The sequence below is a fragment of the Vidua macroura genome, chromosome 7 (assembly GCF_024509145.1).
Source record: "Vidua macroura isolate BioBank_ID:100142 chromosome 7, ASM2450914v1, whole genome shotgun sequence".
In the NCBI taxonomy this organism is placed as follows: domain Eukaryota; kingdom Metazoa; phylum Chordata; class Aves; order Passeriformes; family Viduidae; genus Vidua; species Vidua macroura.
Window position 1 is genome coordinate 35488907 of NC_071577.1, and position 27821 is coordinate 35516727.

The 27821-nt window shown below is 41.3% G+C and overlaps 1 protein-coding gene across 1 annotated transcript in view; it reads right to left on the bottom strand.

Annotated features, from left to right (window-relative positions):
* LOC128810364 (von Willebrand factor D and EGF domain-containing protein-like) overlaps positions 1-27821 on the bottom strand; it is a 229814-nt gene that overhangs the window by 172980 nt on the left and 29013 nt on the right. The window contains exons 2-4 of the mRNA XM_053983162.1: positions 20030-20214; positions 9762-9987; positions 7047-7279 (exon numbers count right to left, since the gene is read on the bottom strand). Of these exons, the coding sequence (XP_053839137.1) occupies positions 7047-7279; positions 9762-9987; positions 20030-20214 (644 nt within the window). The remainder of the gene's footprint in view (positions 1-7046; positions 7280-9761; positions 9988-20029; positions 20215-27821) is intronic.

A 27821-nucleotide genomic window follows, 5' to 3' on the forward strand; every position in this document is an offset into this window, starting at 1 on the left:
ATGGCCCTCATGACCACTATGTGCAAAGCAAGTTCTACACCAGGATATTCCCAGATTCATGTGGTCATAACAGCCTGCAATATGTCTTTTAGCACCCTAAAAAATCCCTCCTCATTACCGTCAAGTCATGAGTTTCCTCCAAACTGAAGAATCCTCTTTCCTACCTCATTTGTGCACAGCAGAAATTCCCCACCAGCAGTACAGGGTCGTTTGTAGGGCTGTGGGGAAAAACAAGTGTTTTCTGTGCTCTTCAAGTGGATTATTTCCAGTTCAGCTCAGTCCCAGGCTTATGTGCCTTTTGGGATGTTTTTACCTTCACAATTTTTCTCACTCTCTTGCAGACAGCTCCAGACAGTTTGGCCCAGTGAAAATGGTGTCATTTGTTACATTAACAAGATGGAAGCCTTGAGGTCATACTGGGTGTACTGGGGGAAAAACAGACACAGATCGCACCTCACAGAGACACTTTACAGTTAAAATTCCTCAGATATTTCATAGTTATCCAGCTTGCCTCTGAAGGAGAGCAAGTTGTTTTCTCCTCAAGGTAATAAGCCCCTGTTATCATTAGATATTTATTATCTCAAATCCTTCCCTACAGGCTCGTGTTCAGCTTACAGACTTTTCAAAACAGTTCTTCAGCTGGGAAGGCAGAAAGTGAGTGTTGATCATGCTCCTGCAGCTTCTCCTGCTGCTGCCACAGGGAGAGTCTGCAAAATCAGGATCTGGCAAGGCGGTGACAACAGAGGAAGGGTTCAGATAATGCATATTCCCCCTACCAAAACCAAGCAGCACTGACCCCCTTGCAGAGCTCATTGAGCACATCGTGTGCACCTGCATTGCAGATGAGGGATTTGCACTCACTGGGCTGTTTACACTTTCAGCTTCAGTGCTTTTAACCAAAAAATGTTCACGCTGAGATTCCCTCTGAGCCCAGCACAAGGAATGTTTGTGCCGGGGAGGGAGCTGCAGCTGCCAGGGACAGGCACAGGGATGCCCAGCACTGACAGAGGCATGGCCTGGGGATCTTCCCCAAAGTGAGATTCGGGCTAATGCCAGAACCCAGCCTCGTTGTATTTCCTCTCATAGGTATTTTAGAGGTATATCTTATTGATAAAGCAAAAAACACTCAAATAAAAATTTAATCCCTAATGATAGACAGAGATATCTGTAGACTATCAGTCCATCCCAGCTCAATCTTCAGTGCTTTTTCAGCACAAACTTTAAAAAATTCAAAATGTATGGACAGCAATCACAATCTACATTTTATTTCTGTCTTCTATATAATTCCCACCATTGTTGGGTGCACACCTCACAATCAACAGGTATGTTCATCAGATACTGAGCTACAGGTTGACAGTTTGTCACATAATTATGATAGTCATCCCAAGGAAGAGGGTTTTTTTTTTTGCCTTTAGCTAAATACTAACTCTTTTTTCTGCACTTCAGTAATCAACTTCTTCTTTCTCTTTTTCTCTTCACCCCCATCAACCATCTCAGGATGCAGCCTTTTTAAAGCAAAGAGATAAAAGCACCACTGACAGCAGTATGCTGATGGCCGTGACAAGTTAGGAAGTATTTTTCCACAAACTCATTGGATCTGTTAAAAAAAAAAAAATCAAATTCTATTTTTTCATCATATCTTTTAAAGGGACAGGTGCCCTTGGACAGGATGACTGCATTGCTTCTTAACATGGGATGCTTTGTTTTCTCTGTGTGCTGGCAAAACTTCCCACCATGCAGAAAACTTCTTCTAGGCACAAAACTCTTAGCAAAAAGGTTCTTTTAGGTAAGAAGTGTCTCCCTTCATGTATGTTGGAGCAGATTCCCCCACGTCCATGGGCTCAAACAGAGTTGTAGCCATTTTGATATGAACCCCATGAGCGGCTTCTTTAGCTAAAAGCAGAAGTCAGTCGTTAATTTGGTGAGGGTCAGTTAGTTCTGTGAAACAATTTAGGAGAATATTTTAATCCTAGGACCTGTCACCATCCCCAGAAAATTTCTCCTTAACAACTTGCACATTAAAATGTGGGTATTTTCCCCTATAGCTTTCAGAATTCAAGTTTCCTCCAAATCAGTTGTTTCTACTTATTTTGATGATAATAATGTCTTCAATTTCACCTTTTGCCCTAACTAATTCTGAAAGCAGTGTGGGGAGTCCAGGCTGGGACATGGATGGGGAAGTTTGCCAGCAGACCTAGCTTTGCCCTGGGTCCTCTCCATCAGCATCTCCCCCTGTGCCCATACAGGGGGTTCAGTTAACAAAGGCAGCTGTGGGGAGCTCCCTTCTCCCCCAAAGGAACCCTTTAGGGTCACCTCCTGCTGGCCATTCCCTCAGCAGGGCAATCTGGGTGCTGCTGGAAGGTGCAGGTGCCAGTCTGAGGGTGATTATTAACCCTGGGCTTGGGTCACCCTCCTGTAGGTGTATCACCCATGTCAGCCCCGGGGCTGCAGGGCTCAGAGACACAGATGACACTCCTGGATTGAAGGCTGGGCTGGGCAGGGAGTCACCAGGCCAGGTGAAAGGTGTCTCTTGATGGCTGTGGGGCACTGCAGCTGCCATTGCCTTCTCCATTAAACACTAATGGGCTGGGGTTAGAAAAACCTGGAGTCACCATTCTGCTGGGAGGGAGTTGTGGTTTACAGCCTTGATGACAAGAGCAAAGGATGAGCAGAACTGAGGGATGACATTTCTAGGGAAGCTGGAAGAAAAGAAAAATAGTTCTCATTAGCTTGAGAAAATGATCTGGCTGTAGGTATTTGCAGAAAGGGGTAGGAACAAAGTCTCTGGGAAGGCTTTCCAGAAGGGTTAGCAGGAAGGGGAAAGTAGGGAGAATCTGTCTTTGATTTAATTAATGAACTAGACCTTGCAGCTTTAGAACACAAATCACTCCCTGTGCGGGGCTGTTGGCTGTGGAAAGGAGGGAGCAGGTGCAGCTGTGTGACCTGGCACTGCGGGTAGTCCAGCTCTGCTCACTTTGCTGCTGGCTGTGCAGGAAGAAGGCGGCTCTTCCCAGTTGTCAAATGGCCAGGCAGGGTGTGGAAACTGACTCTGGGTCATTATTCTGCTAAGGAAGGAAATTTTCCCAGGGTAATAGTAAGGTGTTTTATCATCTGCAGAGTTTTGCTCATCAGCTCTCTGACCCTTTCTGCTTTAAAAATCTCTGTTCAAGTTCACCTAGAGTTCTGTTTCTGCAGGGATGCTTCTCATTTTCTACCTGAAGGTTGAGGAAGAAATTGTAAACTCAGCTGTGACCTACAAACAGGCAGGTCTTCCTATTCCTGTTGTTGATTTTGACAAATCCAGTGGCTGGGAGGGGATTAGTACTTAATTAGGGGAAATGCCACTTTGTCACTTTGGAGTCCAGATGCTGGTGCAGACCTCTGAGCTGGGCAGTGACAGAGTCTGAGTCAGTGAGAGCTGAGCTAAGGGCATGAAGTGACCCCAAAGGGGAGATGCTGAGAGCCAGTGCTGACTGGGGGTCTGTAGGATGAAACCTTACTATATCTGGGAGAGGAGAAGGGGCAAACCCTCAAGACTGCCTCCTAAGTGCTTGAGTATTTCCATAGGTACAGACTTCATATGATTTAACATTTATGAGCCCATATGCCCAGGATTTTCTGTCTAAGTGCAATAAATGTAGTGAATCCATCATCTGGAATGAGCTGCTTCTCTCCCCTGGGCTGAACTGGGACATCTCTTAGAAGTGCTGGCAATAAGACAAAAATCCTTTTTTCTTGAGAGATAAAGTGTAAGTGCTCTGCAAGGTCTGGCTTTCTTCAGCACCAAGAACAACAGGACAGTAATATCTCTTGCCTCATCACTGGAGGTATTTTAGGCCAGCTGGGATGGGGTTTGGAAAAACCTGGCCCAGCAGAAGGTGTCCCTGCCCTTGGAGAGGAGTTGGAACTGGATGATCTTTGGGCTCTCTTCCAATCCAATGAAGTGAAATTTCACGGTTTTTTCCCTTGTGAGAGAAAAATAGTTATTTTATATATTGAGGCAAAAATTTGCTATCTTTTTGGCTTTGGCATAATCTCCTTCTGTTGCAGAGTGCCATGCAAAGCAGCCACTTCTATCACAGAGCTCAGAAAGGCTGGTTTTGCTTAAACATTCTTATTTTACAACGAGCACCATGGTTTATGTAGGGTGACAATTGCTTCTCGCCGTGTGAACTTTTGGATTGCTGCGCTGAGCAAAATCTGCACAGTTTTCTTCTAAACACCTTTCTTTCTTAGCATAACTCATTACTCACAGTGTGCTGCTATAATTTATAGATGGCTGTGCCTCGAGGAATGAAATGACCTCTGTCACTATCACATAAATAAGGCTTAGGAATGCCAGGATTTTCATATCAGATGGAGTAGGCTTCTTTCAGAGCTTATAGAGAAATAGTGGCATGTTATAGATTTATTTAAGACTGCAATGGTTTCATGAACATTATGCTGCCAGCATTACTGTCTGAAATAACAAAATTGGAACCTAAAGATGGGGGAAGAAAGGACACATGATGGCTATTAAAAAATAACTGGCTGTTTAGTCAATACAAGTTCAGGAATGTTGGCTGGTAAATCTCAACTCTTCTCTAAGGTTTGACTGGGTATTACAATATATCAATAGCTATTCCATTATGTGACTGACCTATTACCTGGAGACATTTTTACAAAGAATAGCATTGACATCAACCACCCAAAAAGTGATGTAAAACAAAATCATCTTGCTCGGCTGTGGTTTTTTGTCAAGAAAGGAACAGAGAAGATGCTGATTTCAGGCCATGAATGTGTGGAGCCAAATGCAGGTAATTGTGCAGGTAGAGATAATGAGTTTAAAAGGTTCAAAAAAGGCAAGTAGTTTTCAAAATGCTGCAGATTCTCTGACATGGGGACAAATTCTGCCTTGAATACCCCTCATACACCCTGGCAGTGCACAGCCTTGGGGATGCTGTCACTGGGCTCTGCATGGAGAATGGGCAAAGTACTGGAAAGTCCTCCTGATTTATTGTTTCCTCTCTCATACAGCTTTTATCAGTGTGAAAGGCCTCCTTTACTGCTACATGAGAGAATATTCTTTCATCTGCATCTTTCTTGGGCAGGTGGGAGTTACCCATTGCCTCTGTGTGGCGGAGTTTGGTGCCAGGGTTTGATTCCCCTTTTAGTGGCATCAGCTTTCCTCTAGGGTAGCCCTACAAATGCTAAATTTCTTCAGATTTACACCATGGGAGGTGAGAGTCTTCTCCCTTTTGACTCCTGTTAGGCACCCAGACTGGGATGGCAAATGGTGAAATGGTTTTTTAAAATTTTTATTTTGTAAAACTGAATTCTCAGCTGCAGCTTCATCGCTTGGAATTCACCTGTGATGATTTATGGATAATTATAATTAGTCTAATGGGCCATGAAGACCTTTAAAGAAGCCTAACAAGGAAGAAAATACTTTAGTCTCACTAAACCCACTAAATTAAACATGTAGTTTCAGCAGAGGACAAAGAAGAGCTTACTGGAAACTTAATAAAAATAGTCTTATAAAGATTTGGCAATGCTACATGTTAACAGAACCATATTTTCTCTGAATCCCTCAGGATTGTTAAAACAAGATTTGAAGTGATTGCAAGTGAAATAATTTGGATGAGAATATCTCTTCATAGCACAAACTTGTCTTAAACTGGCAGAATTATCTGCCTCATAACATGTGAGGGCAATATCAGTCAGATTCTGAACTGGGCTAAAGAAATCATTATCTCAGTCAGCATTTCTCAGGCCACATCTGGAAAATTGTGGGCAGGCTGGAGAGGGTGCAGGGGAGGGCCACAAAGATGAGCCAAGTCCTGGGAAGCTGCCATGTGATGAAAGGTTGAGAGAACTGTGCTCATTCAGCCTTGATAAAAGGAGGCTTAGGGGAAATCTCATCACCATGTTCAACTTCTAAAGAGTGGATACAAAGAAGATAGAGGGTCTCTTTTTACAAGTAGTAACATGGAAAAGATGAGGGAAAATTCAGATTCAACACAAAAATATTTTTTTTTTTTCACAGTGAGAACAGTTATGCATTGGAATAATCTCAGCAGTGGTGGATCTCCCAACATCAGACAATTCAGGTTCAGCAGGAAAGGGTACTGGGCTGTCTTGTCTAGACAATGCTTTTGCCAAGAAAATGTAGACCAGATGAACCTTGAACCCTGTGTTTGGGCTAGTATTTTATGATTCCATGATCTCAAAGAAGAGCTGCAAAATGTGAAGACTATTTTCAACCTACTTTTAACACCAGGACATTATCCCTATTTATTCTGTTTGCTGTAGCATCACTAATGTCCCTTTTCCCATAAAAGTTATGAACCTAATTTAAATTTAAAAGTCTTCTTTCTGTACCATAAAAGGCCATGAATTCATACATAAGTCAATTTTTTCACATCTGTATTGGTTTCTGTTTTGTTTTTTTTGTTGAGAGCAGATCATTGTTGCTGTGTAAGCCATCAAATATACTTCTTAAAGATTGTTTTGTAATGAACTCTATCTTTCAGTATGCTATTGAACCAGGAGTTTGGAATCAGAGAGGCAGAACAACGTGAAAAAAAACATAAAATGAATCCCCCTCTATTTTAAAATGTATAATATTTTATTTTTCCTGTGAAAAGATGTTATTGTGTCTCTGGTCCATGGATATAAAAATTACTGAGTGCACGCAGCTGAGCCTGCCTCTGCTGCAAAATCTCACTGCCGCAAGATACAAAAAGCAAAAAATTGGCTCAGGCACATGTACCCACCACTTATACAAACCTCACAGCATTCAGGGTGTAATGTAACTGCAAATATTCAATTTGCCTTTAGAATGTGGTAAAATACCTTCCAAGAACTCACTGCAATTCAAAGGAGTGTTACAGGTCCTGAACCTGGTTAATGTTATTAAATAATCTTGCCGTGAAGCATTTTCAGATCTCTTTTGGGCAGTAGCTCTAAGCATGAGGAGCACTAATAAAAACACAACAAAGGTTTAGGAAGAAGGTTTGATGCCCTGTGGGGGTGTGACCTGTGCTGGTGAAGGCGGGTGGTGTTACCGTGTCTCCCAGGCGGAGATTGGCGCCGTCCATCTCCACGTAGGAAAACGGCTGCGGGGTTGTCTCCTGGTGGATCTGCTCCCTCTTCCCAGGGCTGGAGAGGCGAGACCAGAGCACCCTGAACTGCACGGGGGGCTCAGGGGAAGGGGGGCTGTAGCTGCACTTCAGGTGGACTCGGCCTTGCACAAGCTCAGGAGTGATGGCCGGTTGCAAAGCCAGGCTTGTGAGCTTGTCTGGAAAGGGAAAACAAAAGAGTGATGTAGCATAAAATGTTTGATGTTATGGTTGCTCACCTAACAAGAAGATGTCAATGTAATTAAACATGGGAGAAGCACTACATTTTATCTTCCTCTGACTTAATTAGTAACCATGCAAGCAAGAAGGTGTGTTTCATACGAAATGCAAAAATTGCTAATTGTGTCCTACCTATTGCTGTTATACCATCTGACCTGCTGGTTTTGAATGTGGATTTTTTAATTTTAATTTTGCAGTGAAAGAAACATTATTGAAATGAAGCACTCGGATTAATACAAATTAATTACTCTGGCAAGTGTCCTCAGTTTTGCATTTCCCTGGAGCACAGCCTTTTGATCCAAGTTTTGCAATAAGCACAGGAGAGATATGAGAAGTCACTATGTTGCAGAGGTAAACTGACTCCCAGAAAGCAGCCAGCCTCTATTGCCTTACTGTGAGCATCCTTTCCAGGCTGTTTTAGGATGTATCTAGGCTAGGTCTGCCCAATATAGTCTCGCTCTGCCCAGAATAATGCCATTGCTCTAAAAATACAGCTTGCTTTCTGCAGGCTTCAACAAGTAATGAAGTCTGAAACCTTTCTTCCTGTTAAACTCCCCTAGAAAGTAGAAACAAAGAGAGGTATAATAGTGTAAGGGGATGTTTTTCATCTCTAGAGACTCAGACTCAAACAAAACATGAAGCTGGTTCAGATGCTTTGAAAGGATAAATTAAGTAACTTTTTCGGATAAGTGTAGAAAATATAATATGTGGGAACCCAAGAGAATAAAATATGAAGCTGTTCCAGCAGAACAGAGAACCAATGTGTTAACATCTGTCCAGAGCAAACAGCAAGAGGTAAGAAACAAGTTACTTAAAATATGAATATAAACCTGATGTTTATACCCTTTTGTATTTCATTTCTTAGAGAAGCTGCCTCAAACCGTGCCTCACATCATGACTGTGTGCAGGAAATTATCCCAGAAGGACAGAGTTAGGTGATCAGCTCAGGGGAGGATGTGAGTGGAATTGCAAGCACGAACACTGCTTTTCCCAGCTGTTTCCTTTCTGCCAAGTTATGGAGTTTTAAATTCAGTTTGTTTTGCAGCTCAGAAGCGCTGATTGCTGTCCTGCTCCTGAACCTCCAGCAGAAGGGGCTGGGGAATTGACCCCGACAGAAAGCCATGGCAGCTGGACCCAGCTGAGCCTCCTGTGGTGCAATATTTACAGCTGAATTTAAGCCAGTGAGGTAAAAACCCTCAGTAAAAAACCTCCAGATTTGGGTTTTTTTCTTGTCCAATGCATGAGACTGGAAAAACATCCTAAAGGCAAGGAATTAAATACTCTGAAGGACTGGACCTCACTGAAAATGAGATTGGGAAGGGATAAGCATTCTTTTCTTAGAAATGCAGGTGGCTTTACATCCTGAACAGGTGTGAATCATTAAATAGGACAAAATTATTCACCCAAAATGTATTGGCAAAAAAAATTCTCTGAAGAGTAGTGGAAATCTTATAATTTATAAAAAGGCCAATCTTAAACTGAAAAATGACTATTCAGTTAAAAAGTAATTTCTGAGTAAGAATCAGTTTCATTTATTCTAATGGATTTTTTTTTATTTCAAATAGTGAATTAATGTCATGTTCTTTAAGCCTTTCTTCCTTCCTCTTCTTCAAGTAGGAATGTTAAAATATTGATAAAGATAAGAAAATAGTTATCTTTCTCTTTAAAATTTATTTAAGCTTGGATTTTGCCCAATTGAAAAGTTGATAACCTGAGTTTCTCAGTGTCATGTTTCTGTCCAAAACCACTAAAAGGAAAGTATAAAGGTAATTTTTTCATTTTGGGAAAGAAGCATGTTTTCTGATGAAATCTATATGCACCTGGCCATGCTCCAAAGTTCAGGAGGTTTAACTGAATGAGCAATTGCTTTCTGCTTTCCCTTTGTTTCCTAGCTACCGAACAGGGATTACATCTCTCATAGTAGGCTGAAAATTATTTCTGACGAGAACAATTATATAAATGTCATGAAAAAGATGTTATCAGTTTGGTTTGGGGTTTTTTTTCTCCTTGCAGAGTTTCAGAATTACCTTTTTTGAGGGGGGATACTGCATTATTAAAGATAAGGAGAGGCCTTAGAGACAGTCTCCTGGATACAGTGCCTGAGATGCCTCTGCTCACTTGCTTTGCAACTTCAAGCCAAAGTGGAGCCAAAGACAGTGGGAAAGGTTACACGTGAGCTGTAACCAAGCAAAGAACGCTTCAGCAATACACACCAGATTACATTTTGCACTGGTAATAGGAGCTATTCTTCAGGAACACCTTGGACTGCCACTGATTTATTTCCTACACGCTCTGCGCCTTAGCGGGAGTGACGCTTGACTCGCAAGGTCACCGAGATGTACACTGCAACACCGGGGCCTTTGAACACCCAGCCTGAGAGGCATAAGCAATCTTATTGATAAATACTTTACTGGTCCTCACCTTCTGCACAGTAGCCCATGCATCCCGGGGTGGGCTGCAGGAGATACACAAAGAAGGCGCCACAGTTCCTGACGGCGATGGGGATCCGGAACAGGCAGCAGTCCCTGGTGCCCCCAAAAACCTGCCAGGTGGCACAGCCCGTCAGCCTCTTGCTCTCCCCAGGAGCTGGCAGGGATTCAGACTTCAGTGACAGCCACACCGGAGCTTGTGTCCCACATTTGTTCATCTGAGGGCGCACACAAAAGGAGCCATTTAACAGCGAGTGTGGTAAGATTCCTTTCAGGAAAGGGAAGGGAATCTTGGAATCAGAGAACAAAGCCTGACAAACACTCAGGAAAGAAGCGTTTGATATGATCAAATTGATATAATTTGATATGATCAAATAAAATGGAATTGAAAAAAGCCCAGAAATTTTGGAAATGGAGTGACTACAACCAAACGGACTGAGATGAAATGAGGGGCAGTGCAAATGACCAAAACTTGCCAAAATTACTCCAATTAAAATCCTGAAATCAAGGAAGAAAAGTAAAAAAGGAGACAGGAGAAGAATTTTAAGAAATTAAACATTCAAAAAAAGAAAAAGGAAAAATTCTGGTACCAAGTGAAAACAATGAAAGTGAATGGGAGGACAGGAAGTGCAGGGAAATGGACTGAAGCTTGCCCAAATAATCCTCATTGAAATCTTGAAATCAGAGAACAAAGTCCAACAAATGCTCTGGAAAGGAGATACGAACAAAACCAATGCAATTGAAAAAAACCAGAAAATTTGGAAATGGAGTGACTACAACCAAATGGACTGAGATGAAATAAGGGGCAGTGCAAATGACCAAAACTTGCCAAAATTGCTCCAATTAAAATCCTAAAATCAGAGAAGAAAGGTAAACAAAGAGAGATGAGAAGAACCTAAAGAAATTAAATGTTAAATTAGAAAAGGAAAAATTCCTAAACCAAGTGAAAACAATAAAAATGAATGGGATCACAGGAAGTGCAGGGAAATGGACTGAAGCTTGCCCAAATAATCCTCATTGAAATCACAAGATTTCATTCCCTTTCCTGAAAGTGGAGATCACTAAAGCCCTGTGTGTGGTGAACCTGGAGGGTCAGTGAAAAAGCTGTGTAGGTGGGGATAAAAATGTCTTGCTCGGTTTTGAGAGGTGGCTTTACACAGATAAAACGCTTAAAGAGCACAATAACAGGATTCCAAAGTATTTCCCTCTGGTTTTGGTTGGTTTGTATGAAGAAGATAAAAGCATGAAAGCAGGCTAGATCACCTGTCTCCAAAACAGCTGCCCTGCTCCTGACAGCTCCTGCCCTTCCAGCACACACTGGACATGTTTGTGGGGCCTGAACATCTCCCTCACTCTTGAGGAGAGACACTTATGAAGGATGGAAAAAACATATGTGCAGGATATGTATGACTTAACTTTCTAAATTTTTTTTAAATTTCACTTTTGCTTTCAGGCTTTTATCTATTAACAAATTCCCTGAATACAGAAAATCCCAAAGCAGAGGGCATTGGTCTTAAATGGTTTAAATGACAGCATGTTGAGTCATAGCCAGGAGAGACTGATTTCCATTTCCCAACTTAGGGATGTGTGTTCAGGAATCTCAGATCTGAGCTGCCCTCTGTACCTGTCAGGCTCTCTCTCCTGACTAAAGGAACATGGTTCTCTAAAGATGTCTTTAATTTAAGCACCTCGATGAGGAGATTAGGTGTAATCAGGGCCTTATTAAATATACAAAGCCAATTACAATGACTCATTTTTCTGCACCATTACCTAGCATTTGCCAATATGCAAAGCACAGGGATATTTGAGCTAAAGTTTGGAAATTATTACCAAATACTGACAATAATTTGCTCTCCGATATCAGTCATATTCAGCAGAGCGTGACTGCTGCTGTCACTTTGCATTTCTTCAGCCAGTGACAGTGAACCATCTCTACTAGTCCAGCTCAGGGAACGTGATTCCTCCCAGTGTGAGTGTTTGGCTATAAATCACATTGGGGGGGAAAAAAAAGCCCAACAAAACCCAGCATTTTTTCCCATTGGCCCAGGTTTGCTGCTTTACTTTCAAGATCGAAAGTTATTTGTGACAGCAGGGGAAGCGGTGAAAGTCAAAGGATAAATTTATTAAGTCATGCACCAGTGCCCTCCTGCAGTTTGAGTTGTACCTGGGAGCTAGTCAAGCCAGGAAGCAGGGGCAGGGGAGAAGGGGTGCACACCCAGGAAAGCAAGGCTAGGTGAAAAACAATCAGCAACGTGACATGACACAATCTGATTTCCATTTGGAGCTAGTTATTGTCAGGCTTCTGAAAACAAGGATTCCAGAGAGACACCACTGAAATTCTCCAAGGTTGTTGGGGTTTTTCTTTTCCCTCCTGAAAAGTGGCAGCAGCTGAGCAGCGAGGCTGACCCTGCCTTCCCTGTTTGGTGTCCCGGTGGTCTTGCAGGTGGCACTGGAGCTCACACAATGCAGCAGCTGGCTGGGGAGGAGCAGCCTTCCAGCACTGTGCAAGCAAAGGAGAAGAGGGACCAACATAAAAATTCTTCTAGGTGGAATTTTAGACCAATCTCTTCCCTTGCTTTCTTTAAAAGCCATGTTGGGTGTAAGTTTAGAGGTTTGTTCTGTTTGTTTATTTACAGCTTTAACAGACATGGGTGTTTTCTGTGCTGGTAAAAATACAGATGATGGGAATTTATTGCATCCTGGTGAATGTGACCTATGTCCTCTGACCTAGAGTGCAAGGAATGGTGTGAAAAAGCATGTTTCCAAAGCATGCTTATGAGCATACACTTGTAATGACCTGGAAGAGTGAAAAAACAACATCCAGAGAAGCAGCATGGGAGAAGAGAGAAGGATGGAAACTGAAGCTCTGTGGTCTCTGCTTCACACTCATCTGGATGTGATACCTGCAGCCTGAATTTCCTCTTACACAAGAAAACCAAAAACTTCAGTGCCTCTGCATGTGTGAGTAAAGATTGCTGGACTGGAACATTCTTTTTTGAAATCACAGTAAAATGCAGGTATTAGTGAGTTCACCTTGGAGGTGTTTGGAACCACACAAGCCAGAAGAATTAGTTATGGGGAGCAGAGCAGCAGGGATGAGTGAGCACTGGATTTCAATGGATGTGTGCAAACTCAGAGAGTCTTGTAGGAAATGGTTTGGTGAGGAGACACAGCACAACCTACTGATCCCAACTGAAAAAAATACTCTTACAATTCTCTGTAAAGGAACTTTTGTTGCTTAAAATGACCTATAGCATCCATCTGATGCTGCCTTTACCAATGCAACTGGTGCCAACACCAGTGCTGCTGCACTGGGAGTGCAGCTGCTGGGCTGCCTCTGGCACACACGGTGCCTCAGTTTCTCTGGCTGCTTGACCTTGGGCAAATAACAAATCACTGACTCTGTGTACCTCACTTTCTTATCTCTCAGCCAGAGGTGGAGGTGGCTGAGAAGGTAATAGCCTTCGGTGCCTTGCAGCAGTGCTGGGAAGATAATTCATTAATATGACACCCATCCCTCTGCTGTGCTGGGAGCCATGTAGGTAAATAGATGTGAATGCATTCTGGCTGTGAAAAAAGGCAGAAAGTGATCCATACATAAAACTGAGCCTGGACCTCTTGTTAACACACAGAGGCAAAACTGAAATGCTGGAATAAGAGGATGGTGATTTCCCCCCTCTGTTTTTATCCTCACCAGAAGTCCGTGAGCCATTTCAGTGCTGGAGAAAGTGTGGATTGGCATCGCTGACGTCAGAGTGCAGCTTTCTGATAAACCCTCACAGGGACCTCCTGCATTTGCCCTGGCCAATCTTGTACTGAAACCACTTGAGTGAGGCAATTTGTTATGTAACATGCACAAATTGCAAACAATGACCAACCCTTACGAGGGTAAAAAAAAATCAGACTGTGAGACAGTAAGTCATTGCAACAAACTGTAATACAGGATTACAGGCTGGCCAAGGAAGGATTTTGGTATAAATAGAGTATTTCTGTTTTCCTGGAAGCTCTATGACACACGTGAATTTATTTTCTGTTATGAGCTGCATGTGGTCCTTCTGATTCAGGCAAGTTGCCACACACTAGCCAAAAGGATTTGCTGCATGAAGCCTCTGTGAATTAGAAGACAGACATGGGAAGGCAAGGAATATGTATATTCATGTGTTCAACCAGCAGTAGAGATAAGAACAGAAAAAAAAAAAAAAACAAACAAAACAAGAAAGCAAAGAAACAAAGAAACTTAGAAGAACAATCTAGGAGAAGAGGCTTCAAAGAGCCAAAATTTTCAAGTCCCCACTGTGGCATGATTTGCATTGAATTTTGTAGCTGTCATTTGGGAGAGTAACCAGAAAATTGAATTCAGAAGTAGCAAATGATTGGCATTTAAAGCAGAGTATTTACCTGCAATGCCTGCAGTCACTGCTGCTCTAAGGATTTTGGAGAGATGTGGTAGTCTCACACCCCCACTCAGCAGCATTTCCAAAAGGAAGGAGGAATTACACAGCTGCCTCTACCGGAGAGCAAACTCCACAGGTTCAGGCATCCAGTGACACAGCTTGCAAAAGGAGAACTTCTCCAACACAGGAGGCTGTTGGCAGCCTTCTTTAGTATCTTTCCATATTTTATCCAATTGTAATTAAGTGGTGGTTTTAATCTTCAAAGCATTTTATAAACCTTACCCAATTAATCTCTGCAACACCTCCACGTGGCAGGTAAATATTCATTGAGTATTTTTGATTCCCGATTAGGCACCAGTTAATAATTTAAAAAATCCAATTTAGAAAACCTAAACAATAAAAAGAAGTTTTCTCCCTTTGCTTAAACAAGAGAACAAGCCATTATTGTTTAATCCAATGATGTCTCCTTCCATTTGCTTGGGGTTTGGAGTATCAACCAGTTTGATTGATTGGACACTGTGGTTCTTCATAATTGCACAAAGAAATCAAGCTTGATTGTTCTTGTCACTTGGGTATTGCTGAAATTATGCTGTTAAAAATAAGTAGCACCATATGTGAAGAGAGCATTGTTTTAGTTGGATGGAGATGGAAGGCTTTTTGGTGTGCTGCTGGTTGGCAGTTAAAACGTTATGATTTTGCATCTGTTATCCACTCAAAACTTTACTTTAGCTTTTTTAAAAAATTTATTTCTTTGTAGTTAGTTAAAATAAATAAGTTTGGGGTTTTTCTTATTTCAATCTGAGGCCAAACTCCACAGAAATCAGTTTACGTCAGGAATATCTGTAGTAGCAATTAAACTGGTGCTTGTCTTGTTTTTCTTTTAAGCACATGCCTCTGAACAATAAAGGCTATAATTGTAATTTCTACAGAAGGGTTTTTGCTTGTCTGAAAAACAAGCAAGAAAAACAAAGGCTCTTCATACCTAGCATTATGATTTGGAATATTCACGTAAGTGTTCAAGAAAGAATTACAGATTAAATAATACCTTGAAAGTGTCATTTGCTTTTAAATTCATAGAACAATTGCAAATCAAAGTGGGGCTGGAGTCAGAGCAAAATAATAATTGAAACAAAATAATAAATTAATGGTATGCAGCTGAGGTGCTGTGTTTTGGTTGTGAGTATAAAATGTTCCAGAAGAGGTTAAAGAGGAGGGAATGAAACTAAGTATGGGAAAATAAATCTGCTCCTCTAGGGACTGACATATTAAGCATCATGAGCAGGTTAGATTTGACACGCTTTAACATGACCTTGTTTTATACACCAAAGATTAGCATTTAAACCTGTGTTTGATCCTAGTATACATGTAAAAAAGTAAACCTACATTGCTAAAAACGAAACTATTGAGAAAATATTAACCCTTACTGCATGACATGTCCTCCATATACACAAGCATATTTACAGTTGTACGTGAATTTACAGCATGCTCAGATTTGGAGAGGGTTTTGCTCATTTAGAGGATGAAATTTCTGAAGAAAGGCATAGGAAGTTATCTTGATATCCCATCACAGGCAGGTATTACTGGACATTTCCCAGAGCCTCTCATCCATAAGTAACCTGTAGAAAAGCTTGCTACAGAAGCTTGTACATTGTGTGTGCCAAAAAATTGCAGTTATGGGGCTGGCTAATGGGAGAGAAATTAAATCATAGAATCACAGAATCTGTGGGGCTGGACGGGTCCCACAAGGATCATCAAGTCCAAATCTTAGCCCTGCACAGGACAACACCAAGAGTCACATCAAGTGCCTGAGGGCATTGTTCAAACACTTCTGAGCTCTGTCAAGATCTGTGGATCACTTCCTTGCAGTTTTTGGAGCTGTGACCACTTCCCTGGGGAGTCTGTTCAGTGCCCAACCACCTCTGGGGAAAGAACTTTTTCCTAATATCCAACCTAAACCTCACCTGACACAATTTCAGGCCATTCCCTCAGGTCCTGTCACTGTCACCACAAAGAAGAGATCAGTGTCTGCCCTCACAAGAAAATTGAACAACCCATGTCTGAACCCAGAAGTCTCTGAACCAGGGGTTGCTGGAGATTGTTAATGTGCAAAAGTGAAATTATTCCCCTTTCCTGCCATTCCCTCCAGAAAAAGACATTCAGCTGCTGGTGAGGACAAGCACCTGGGGCCAGTGGAACTTCTCCACAGGAAGAAGAGAATTTTCAGCCCATTTCTGGCTTTGCTGTGAGTGTGGTGTGGCATTTAAATTTGCATTACAGGCAGCAGCGTACACTGCTCTGCTGTAATCCACAGATTGATCTTTTATCTGACTGTGGAGCAAAGCTTCAATAACATTAGTGTGTGATGTTCCCTCACATTTCTTTTTAATGTTTGTGCCTCCCATGGGGCTTGCCCATATTTACATGTATCCAGGTGTATGCATATACCCTGTCTTATTTTAATTCAGAAGCTGGAATTTCTGTAATTGATGTGTTTTCCCATATTGGCTGTTAAGTACTTCTCTGTATTTTCAATAGATTTTCTGTTGAGCTTTAATTTTTCCATCTTTTGTTCTTCCTCTGAAGGTCATTTTACTATGGTCTGGCATGTCTGTGCATTGTTTCTTGCTTCTTAATATACTGCCTTAATCTTAGTAAAAGCTTCACTATACTTTTTTTCATTCAGTGTTTTTGCCTTTCACAGAAAACCAGTTCTTGAAGAACAAACCCTGATCTGTAGCAGCAGCCTCAACACCCGAGGATCCAAAATTTGCAAATTTTTATTGGACTTCTACTACAATATATTTTTGGCTAGGGAAGTGGCTGTGGCCAGAAGTGCATGTTCCGGATCTGGTAATTGCTGTGCCTCCTTTGGGAGCATGGGGGGAAAGGCAAGGAAAAAATAAAGGGAGGAAGGTCAGGATCATTTGTTACCTGCCCTGAGAAATTCAGCAGGCAAAGCCTAAATTGGAAAGCTCTTTCAATCAAAAACATTTTGCCACTGGAGGAATAAGTTTATGGACAGCAATTGAATTCAAGGGATGGCAAGTTCAGGAATGCAATTAATATTTTCACTTTCTCTGACATAAAAGCTTTTGGGTTTTTCTTCTGTCTTTTTTTCCACTTTGTAGCTTGTGGGGTTTTCTTCTGTCTTTTCTCCCTTTTCCCCCCACTTTTTATTAAATGAGTGGATGAGAAGCAGCTCCTTAAAAGCTGCTGCTCGTTTTTCATTGCAAAGTTTGCTGTGCCCCTGAGCTGTGGCACGGTTGCATTCTGGGGCTCTCACAACCTCTGTCTCTTCTCTGTTGTATCTAACCCTCCCCGTGGTTATGAAACAACATGCAGACAGGGACATATTTTTATTGTTTATTTCATGGCAAGATTCAGAACACAGGCATTGAGAAGCTGTCTGGAGGAGTCAGGCTGTGGGAGCTCCCCTCCCTCCTGTCCCCCAGCACGTGCCATTTGTCCTCCCACACTTCTCCCCCACGCTCCAAATCTCCATTCTGGCTTAAATCCCTCCTGAGCTCCGTTGGGTGACAGGAATCCTTACCTACCAGCACTCTGAATTAAGAAGTTAATCTCATCCATCGATAAGCAGCTAATTGTATCTGGCTAGTATCAACACGATATCACTGGGTATATATTTTACAAGGTGTAAAGCTGGGGTAATGTACTTTTTAATTCTGCAGCCGTATTGTCAGGCTTTATTTGGTCTTTTTTCTCTTCTATCTGTTCAGGGTTTTGTCTTTGACTTTTTTTAATTAAAATCAGCTCGCTCCAGCCAGACTGGAATGTCCAATAATAACTGCTTATTAAGGAGTGGAAGCTGCACAGTTATTAATTTAAATTATTTTGTTCCAGAGGTTTTGCTGAAATTAAATGGAAAACCAAATCAAACAATGATTTAATTAAGTGGAAGAGATAGAATGTAGAGGCAGATTTAGAAGGTGAAGATCTAAAAGAAGCGTATTCTTTCAGTTTTGACATCTAACAGATGTAATCCTTCATCAGCATGGCAAAGCAGAGATTTACTGTCATTCAGAGGATAATGAAGAAACCAATGGCAAGAATTATGTTACAAGATAAGAAACCAAACTAATGAATATACCTTCACAAACCTGAATGAAAAACTCCAGAGAAGAGATTAAAAGAAACAAAGCATGCATTGTTAGAAAGCAATCTCATGCAGCTGAGCATTGCTGCACACTCAGAATTGCTGAAATATAATGAAAAATTAAATAATATTATAGAATATGTATGTACACTTACAGAGCAATCTGGAAAACTTCATAGTGCATTGGGATATTTGAGGATGCCATGAAATTAATCTTTCAATAATAATCCCGCCAATTTATTAATGTCAGTAAGATTTATAGTTTATGTATGTAATGTGTTAAAAATTCTACAGAAATAACAACCATCTCTTAACATTTCACTAAATGTTAAATTATTAAGATAAACTTCAGTTGTGATGGGTTCACAGGTCCAGTTTGAATGGATATAAAATGTTCTTGCTAATTTTGAGAGGGTTCTCCAGCTAGAGTAGAATCACCCCATAGCAAACATCCTGGCACTCTAGGTTGAATATTTCATTATTTAAGTACTTTGTGGTAATTAGTTTATTCTTTTCTGAATAATTTTGTTTAACTTTATGTTTGAAATTATGCTAACCTCCTGCAGCTGGGATATTTGAGGTGGCAGTGACTTTAGTGAGGGGCTCAAGTTGCTCTGGCAACAATGACTGCAAGTTAAACATTATTGTCATACATATTAAACACAGATAAAACCAGATAATTATTGTTTTGTCTCTTCTATAGAGAGTGATGAAGGGTTTTTGGCTCCACAAAACCACTAGCATACTTATGAAACTAAAGAATGCAAGAATTGATTCAATTCAGAAAGAGATTCAGCTTTAGCTTTTCCTTCAGTTTCCTCAAAGACTGCTTTAAATATTAATTTTTCTGATTTCTCCCTTCTGATTTCATCAGCAGAAGAAATCCCTACTCATAATAATTTACATGGGAGAAGAGTTAGGTTGCAGAATCCATTCTTAAAGCCATACAGTTGCTTGGAAAATGCACAGCCTGAGGTGACATACATGATTTACTAAAAATTTCTGTAGAGTTGGAAAACACCTGCCTTTATGTTGGAATATTTCCTAGCCTGATTGAATATTGGCTGTTCCATAGAGATCCTGGTCTCTGACTGATGCCCTTGCATGTGACAGTGGTATTGTTGGTTTTGATGGTGGTGCTGGTGGTTTTGTTGCTGTTGGTTCTATTGTTGTTGCTGTTATTCTTGTAATTATTATTTGTTGCCCTGATTTTTAAAAGTGTTAAGTTTTTTTTTATAGTACTTTTGAAAGTTCTCATAAAACTTCTTTAGTTCTGATAATGTTTACACATTTGTACTGGAGTTCTCACACACTGTTCATGTAAATAATGATTGGTTTGCATTCTTTGTAAGAGGAGAGAATTGATGGACTCTTAGTTTGACCAGTGTGGTTGGAGAAGCAACAATTTCATCCTCCAATCCACTGCCACTTTTGGAATCCTATATATTGCGAGGTCAGAAATAAAATTGGGTCTTTTTCTCTCTTAAACTCACCAAGCTTCTGTGTACTCATTTTGTGTCCAATAGCGACATCTGAACTTTAAAACTTTCAAAAGAACTATAAAAGAAAACTTAACACTTTTAAAAATCAAGACAATAATTATTATTATTATCATCATCATCATTATTCAAGTGGTTTTTTCATTACCCCCCACCTAATCCCACTGGATACACAGTCAGAGAGGGATGGGGAGGAAAACCCCCCAGAGGGTTTATTCCAGCTCCCCACGGGGAGTGCTCAGGTTCTGCTGACCTCGACACATCTGGTGGGCATTTCCACGGGCCGCTGGCCGAGCATGAGGCGGTACCATGCCGGTGGCAGGGAGTGGTCACACACCAGGTCCTGGCTGGCCACTCGCTGCAGCTCCAGGGAGTCGAAGCTGGTGCTCCTGCGGGGGTTGCGGAGGATGCGGTGTCCCCCCGGCCAGCACTCGGGAGCTGGGGAGGATGGAGAGGGCAATGAGGAATTAGTTAATCGCTTTAATTCCACTGGACGCTGCTAATAGCTGCTTAAATCCTTGTCTTGGGTTGGAAATGGGGGCGTGTATGCTATTCCTCTGTCAGAGGTGGGGCAGTTATCTCCTGTTCATTGGGCAGTTTTCTTTATCTCTTCCACAAACCAATCCTCCCTCCAGGAGATCTCTTCTGTTCATGGCCAGTGAGTGTCCTTGCATGAGGTGATAAAACTCCATCATCCCATTGGGAGATGCTCCACCCAGGGGGAGGAGCCAAGCATTCCTACCTGGATACAATCTGAGATTTTGGGAAACCACAGCAGCCTTTGCCCACTGCATTCGCAGAGGAGCAGCTTTCTTCCCCACTGCATTCCCAGAGGAAGCCCAGGCCCATCTCCAGCAGCCCTGGAGCTTCAGAGGAAAACTCCAGCCTTGTCCAGGATCCCTGCTCCAGCAGAAGCACAGCTGGCACTGCAGGAGGGCTGAGCCACCATGGAATGGGACTGCTGCCACCACCCTGACCCACAGGCTGCCAGGGCATGTTCTGACTCTGGCAGGGTTGTTTTGTATTACTGCATTTTAAATTTTATTTTTATTTTCTTCCCTAGTAAAGAACTGTTATTCCTATTCCCATATCTTTGCCTGAGAGCCCCCTTAATTTCAAAATTGTAATAATTTGGAGGGAGGGGGTTTACATTTTCCATTTCAAAGAAGGCTCCTGCCTTCCTTAGCAGACACCTGGCTTTTCAAACCAAGACAATCCTATATCCTTTTATGTTCTGATTTGTTTTAGGATTGGAATAATTTTCAAGGCAAACAAATCCAGATTTAAATATATAAAGGTGCAAGCTTAGTAACATAAAGATTTTAGAAGTCTAGTTTTTCATCATATCTGAATCAGGACCAACCCCCTTCACCTTTTAATGTTATTTCAGGCTAATTTTAGGGATTAACATCTGAATCTCTCCTCCTCAGAAATCAAGTAGTGTTTTGAGGTTCCAAAGTGTTGTGACCTTTGAAAGTACGTGGGGTTTTATTTTAATTTATTACATGCATGAACAATTTAATCATGATATAAATTGATGCTGGAGTATAAAGTGCACTTCACACGCTTTTAAATATGTACTGAGAAGATTCAGAACAAGAAATGTTGAAAAGAGAAAAAAAGAGAAATGGTTTAAAAACAACAGGAAAGAGTTTTGAGAAATCAGCTCTGGTTAGGCTTGCAAATAGTGAGGCCACAGGTCAGACTCACTTGAGCTTGGCATAAAGCCAAACTCATCAGGGCTTGTGTGTGTGCATCTCAAAGTGAATCAAGCCTGCTGCCCCTTGATGTGTGTTTGTTTACTCGCCTGCCCTGTTTATTTTCATACATCTCTTGACTTTTTTACAGAATATTCCTTTCTTTTCTTCTCATCTAATAAAAAGAAGCCTTGAGGTGATTCTGTTAGAAGTTGTTTATCTCCAAAGAGCTGACCATGTAGCAAAAACGGCCTTTTCTTGGTTGTCTGAGCCATTCCTTGATGAGGCCAGGTCCCTTTTCTCCATGTCAGCACTGCAGAGTGGGCACAGGAGGGGACTGAGGTGGAGCTGCTCTGCTCCGTGCCTCAGCAACAGAAGGCTCAGCTAATTTCTTGCTGCAGTAATCTTTAATTGCTAATGATGATGTAAGAGGCAGAGGCCACATCACAGGAATTGCACCAACTGGCAATTAGCAAAATCACCTCTTTTCACTGCAAATAGAGCTTATTTATGTGGCACCGTTGGCAGAGAATAAGACCCCTCCCCATAACTTAATTTTTCAAATGTCACTTTTCAGATTGTAACTCTGTTTTAATATTGCGCCAGTGGCACTCTGAAACAAATTTATCATTTTTATTTTATTGACAAGATACTCAGAAGGTCAAAGTCAATCCATTTATGGCAGTATTTTTAAAGATTATTTTGATTGTGCCAAAGGCAAGGCAATGGTATACAAGACAAATGGGGACAAAATGTAGCGTAACGAAGGCTTTATTGCAATTTTCAGGGAACTAAACTGTCAAATTGCAATTCCAATGCAAAATTCTGCTGAATTAATACAATTGCCTTTTTAAATAAAAAAGAAATGCCCAAAGCTTTTCTTTCCTATAGGTAAGAGACATTTCAGAGAGGGAACACTTGGAAATATTGCACCTCTAATTAAATCTGGGATCAAATTCCTTCCCTCAGAAGTCCTTTCTGGAGACCACATGGAGACTGTCCTTTGCTAACTCCCAGCCCAAGGGAAGAAGTGACATTTCAGCAGACAAACTATTTTACAAAAATGAAAAGTTTACCCTATATTTAAAACCCCTTAAAAAAAATGCAGACTTGCTGACCCCTCCAGTACCACTCAAGGCTTCAGGAATGTTAATGGGAACAGAATCTTGGCTCCTGATGCCTTTTGCTTGCCTGAATTAGCTCCTGTCTGAACAAAAGGAAAAGGAATCTAAAAGCAAACAGCTCTTTGCACGGTATTGCCACAGGAATCTTGCAAGGACATTGTAATATAATTAATTGCATTCACTTTCTCGATAATAATAATATCAAATAGTGCCTTTAAATGTAACTAATAGCCTTCTGCTTGATATGTATTAGTTATAATCCAAATTCACACCACGTGTTGTGGTCTTACCAGTGATTAACTACTCTGTCTAAACAATGCAAATATATCAGACACTGACACATGGCTAATTATTTTTCATCCCTTGCATGGTTTTGCTTGCAGTAGTTTAGAAAATGCTTTCTCACACCATCACCAGAGGAGCTGAATGCTGCAGATGGGCCTGACAAGGCCAGGGAGGCACTTGGAGGAGCACATGGGAGAGACCTCCAAGGTCCCTAAGGAGAGGGGTGTTCATCCAGTAAATTTAACAGGGTGTGGGACAAAAAGCCGTGTGTTTAGTCCCAGAGGAGCCCTGGCTCAAACAGCCACTCTCTGAAGATGTATTTTACCCTGAATTCACTGCCAGAGTCTGTTTATGTACCTGTGCCTGGGTTTAGTTGTGCTGGCAGGCTGACATTGAGGAGGCAGGATGGCAAATTGATCTGCTGTCACTCCCCTGGAGCCAGCCTGATGGATTTTGTTCCCTGCCTGAGTCAGAGCAGACCCAGGCACACAGAGATGGTGGCACAAAAAGTCTCACCCAGGTTTTGCAGCAAGCCATGAGCAAAGCAAACCCTCAATTACTGAATTCCCCTTGTAAAATGGTGCTTATTATGGCCCCGTGACAGGATGATTGTAAACTTTAACATGCAAATTGCAGGCTGTGGTGCAAGTTAATTACCACCGGCTTTCCTGCAGAAATAAATGAATAAAGGCATCAATGTAATCAGACTTTATTATAAAAATGTTATTTAAAAGAAAACAACAAGAAGGCACAGCTGAACCCTGTTGGTTCTTCATCTGAGAAATGCCCACTTGTACCTTGTGGTGGCTGCAGCTACATTCAAATCAGATGAAACCTTCCTGTTCATTTTTAATTCAGGTGCAGGTGTCAAGCTTATGGACAGCCATGAAGTGCTCAACATCCCAGCTGTCCCCCTTCATGTCCACATTCATGTCTAGTATGGAACCACTGCTACTCTGGGCTGTGCAGATTATGTTGCCTTAAAAAGGAGATATTTGTTTTATTAAGAGAACAAATTTAATTCAATCCAGCACTATTCCTACTACTCTATTTAAGGGTCCACCTGTGTCTGGACTCTTGAGAGAAGGTCACAAATTGTGAGTTAGTTAGATATGGTAGTTAGAAAAGTAGGTATGTAGTTTTAGTATCTTCCTATATATAGTATATTAATGTATTATAGCATAGTTATAATACAGAAATCCTTTAGCCATCGGAACTGGAGTTAGAAATCATCATTCCTTCCCACTGGGTTCGCCTGCACTTTACAATAGTGACCACAGCTGGAGGAAGATATTTGTGTCAGCAGGTCCTGGGGACAGCCTGGAAGCCCATTCTGTGCTGGCCAATATTGTACCAGGTGGCAGTGAGGCTCCAGGTACCAGGGACCAGTCAAACAAGAGCCTGGAAAGGTGAATATAAGGCATCACTTTGGGATACTCCCTGCTTTGGGATACCCTCCCTACCCACACATTTAACACTGAAACACCCACTGGAGTTTCAAGCAGGGTGGTAGCTGGATGCTTTGCAAACAGCTGAGTCACCTGTACACTGCTGGGACAGGTATTAGTGGGAAAAATGCTGCTTTGGGTCTTTTTGCTGCGGGTCTGTCCCTCCTGCTCGTGGCCATGGGAAGAAGCATCAGTCATAACAAAGATAAAGCCAGGAAACTTAAGAGTGGCAGGCTGAAAAATCATAAGGAAATAACTTGCTAAACCTTTGCTTTCGTTTCTAAAGACAGGTGAGTACAAGTGTAATAGAGCTTTACCTGTCCCTCTTGCTCCCAGTAAATATCAGTGGCTTATGTGGAGGAAGGTTTAAGAAGTTGTGAGATTTTGTTTGTTTGCTTTCAATAGCGGCTGCAAATCAAATAATATCAATAGGTGATGGCAGCCAGGAAACCCTGAAAGAAATATAGTTCCACAAGCCTGAGGTGCATGTTTGCTTTGGGCAAAGCCACACAATATATCTAAAGGGCATTCTAAAGCCTTGGGAAATAGCTGGCAAATTGTAAAATAACTTTTGTGTGGAGGGTGACTGAAAAGCCAGTGACTGATGCAGGCAATGCTAACCAACAGCAGCGTTTGGTGATGGGCTGTGATTGCTCTGTGACCAGGAATGATGTGTCCCCACATGCAGATTTCCTTCTTGCCATCGTCTCCCATACTGTGGGAACTCAATCTGGAGTTTGCCCCAAAAATACATGTAGGCATATGTATGTACACATACATATATTTAAAAAAAATATATATTTCAAATTATGTATGAGTACTCATATTTTTTGACATTTGTATGACATACAGTAAATTTTTGAAGTCCCTCCCTCTGTGGCAGATTTTCACATTTCTGATTTTTGTTTCTTACAGTCCACAGTGGAACAGAACCTCTTCTGTCATGTTTGACTTTCTCTTCATGGGAAAATTATGAAATATTTTCATTTGGAAAAATAATTCTGAAATACTGAGGCTGATAACTCCAAATTAATTGCAGACAAAGGATGTGTTCCCTTTCTTATATTTCTGTTTTAGAAACAGAAGGAAACTTCTTAATCACCAGCCGCTTCCATGCTCAGGGGCTGGATTTCAGTGATGTAGAAAAGCTCAGGTAAGAGTTTCTGAAGCTTTCAGCATGTCAGTGCCATCACTTCCCCATATTGTCATTTGCCACACATTGAAAGAGAGTTTGTGTAGGTAAGGATAGGCAGATGTTGGGAAAGGGAAATTCTTTCCAAGCTCTTAATGGATGTGTTCAAAATAAAAGTAGAATCCAACCCATCCAACAACATTTAAAAATTCCTTTTGGTCGTTGCACATTCCAGATGAACAAACATCTATTAGTAGATATTTGTAGCTAAGGAACACCTGACAGTTTATTAAAGATAAAAGTTTCTGCCCTTATCCTACCAATATTTTAAAGATTTTGCTTTGATTATTCTGCCTGCTGATGACAAAAATTTTCATTCTTAATGATATTCAGAGGCAGAAATTTGTTGTGAATATGACAGTGATCACATTAAAATGCTTGAACCATGAGTGCTCCTCTGGTAGATAAAACATAGTAACTGTATAAAAACCCCTTGATATCTAATAAATAAAGCTATTTTCAGAGATTTCAGAAACAGAGGAACCTCTTACTGAACTGAAATGATAAGGAAGCCCATTGTACAAACACCACACAGTCGTAATGGACAGGTCTTGAACAAGTCACAAAGCATTCATAAGGCAAAATAGATAGAGATAAATGAGCTATTGTGCAAAATAAAGGTAATTATAGAAATTTTAACCCAGGAAGAGGCAAGAGGCTGAGCACCTGCTGAAAAGAATATCACATTTAATACATGTTATTTGTACTGAATAACAGGCAGATCTGAGAAAAAAAAAAACAAAAAAACAAAAAAAAAAAACCAAAAAAAAAAAAAAAACTCCTACAATCTGAAGGTGTTCCTTTATAATGCATCTGAATTTCATGTGTCTGGGGACAAGGTCACTTGTCATCCTAGTCTTCTATGGAGTAAAGCAATAAACTATTGACAAACCAAGGGCCAAGACTCAGTTGCAGAGCAAACAATTATTTATTCACGCTCCTATCTCTTATCTTGCCTTGCATTTCTATTTTTAACTCGTGCTTTAGAAGGGAGGAATTGATTATGTGAGATTTTCTTCTAGTTTGTGTATCCCCTGAATAATTTGCAGAATAATGAGCTGCATACAGCTCACACAGGAGGATGCAGGGACAGGCAGAGAAGCATTTTGTGTGGGGCCAGAGGAGATGTCAAGAGGGGCTGATCAAATAGGTGAAAACAAGGGGTCCCTGTGGAGAGTGTGAGCAAAGTCTGAGGATCTTCCTGGCAGGTTACAGTGAATTTTGGAGAACTGTCACAGCAGAAGGGATGGACAGCACTTTCTTCAGTGTTCTATAAATAGAGCAGATGAAGGAACTTTTTATTTTCAGTGACAATGCATGCGTGGCCAACTGAAGTTAATGAGCCAAGAAGTGTCCAGCTGAATTGTTTTCCTTTAAAATGTTTCAATCTCCAAGAATCACTGTCTGGCCTCTCTCATCAAGGTGCAAATTGCTCATGGACAATGTGGTGGACACAAAAAGGACAGGAAACATTACATGGATAAAAAGCAATAGGCAATTGTACAGGCCAGGTGAAGTCAGTGCACCTGCTTTGCAAAATGCAGCCTCCTGTATTAAATGTGCTACTTAGGAAATAGCAAATCCAGATTGTGTCAATAGCTCTATTATATTTGGTGAATTCTCCTCCTCACTCATTCTGGCTCAGCCCTAGAGCCAGGAAGGCTGAGAATCTGAATATAGAAATCACTTATTATTGCGTGTCACAGCAGAATTCAAAACCTAATAAATTTCCTCAAGTTATCTCTAAGTTAATCATGATGCCTTTAAGGGCTTCTCAATAAAAATCAATAAAAAGAAAATGATAATTATTGTTATTGATTGGTCTGTTTTGCTCTCATCCCTCAGAATGAAAAAGTGAAATCAAAGGAAAAGGTTCTTTCTTACCTCCTAATCTCAGCTGAGCATACAGTCACAAATGTAGCTTTCCTAAATAGAAGAAACAAAAACAAACCCACAGGTTTTGATTTTAGAAGCCACTGGGCTCTATTCAGATGGAAATTTGATTTCCATGGAGAGCTGGAGGTGTTTCTACACCTCAGCCATGACACTGGCTAATTACCATTCACGAGCCACACATTTTTCCAGACTGCCCCCATGGAAAATGCTGAATTTTGGCCACATTTTCCTGCACTTCTTCAATGCAGTGCTGGATGTGGGTGATATTATGCTGGGGAAAGTGTCACCACTCCCTTGCTGTCAGTGCTTCCAGGCTGCAGCAGAGGCTGGTGAGCAGATAAGGGGACTCTGAGTGCAGGCAGCTCAGCGCTGCCAAATTCCAGGTCTGCACGCGTGTCCTGGG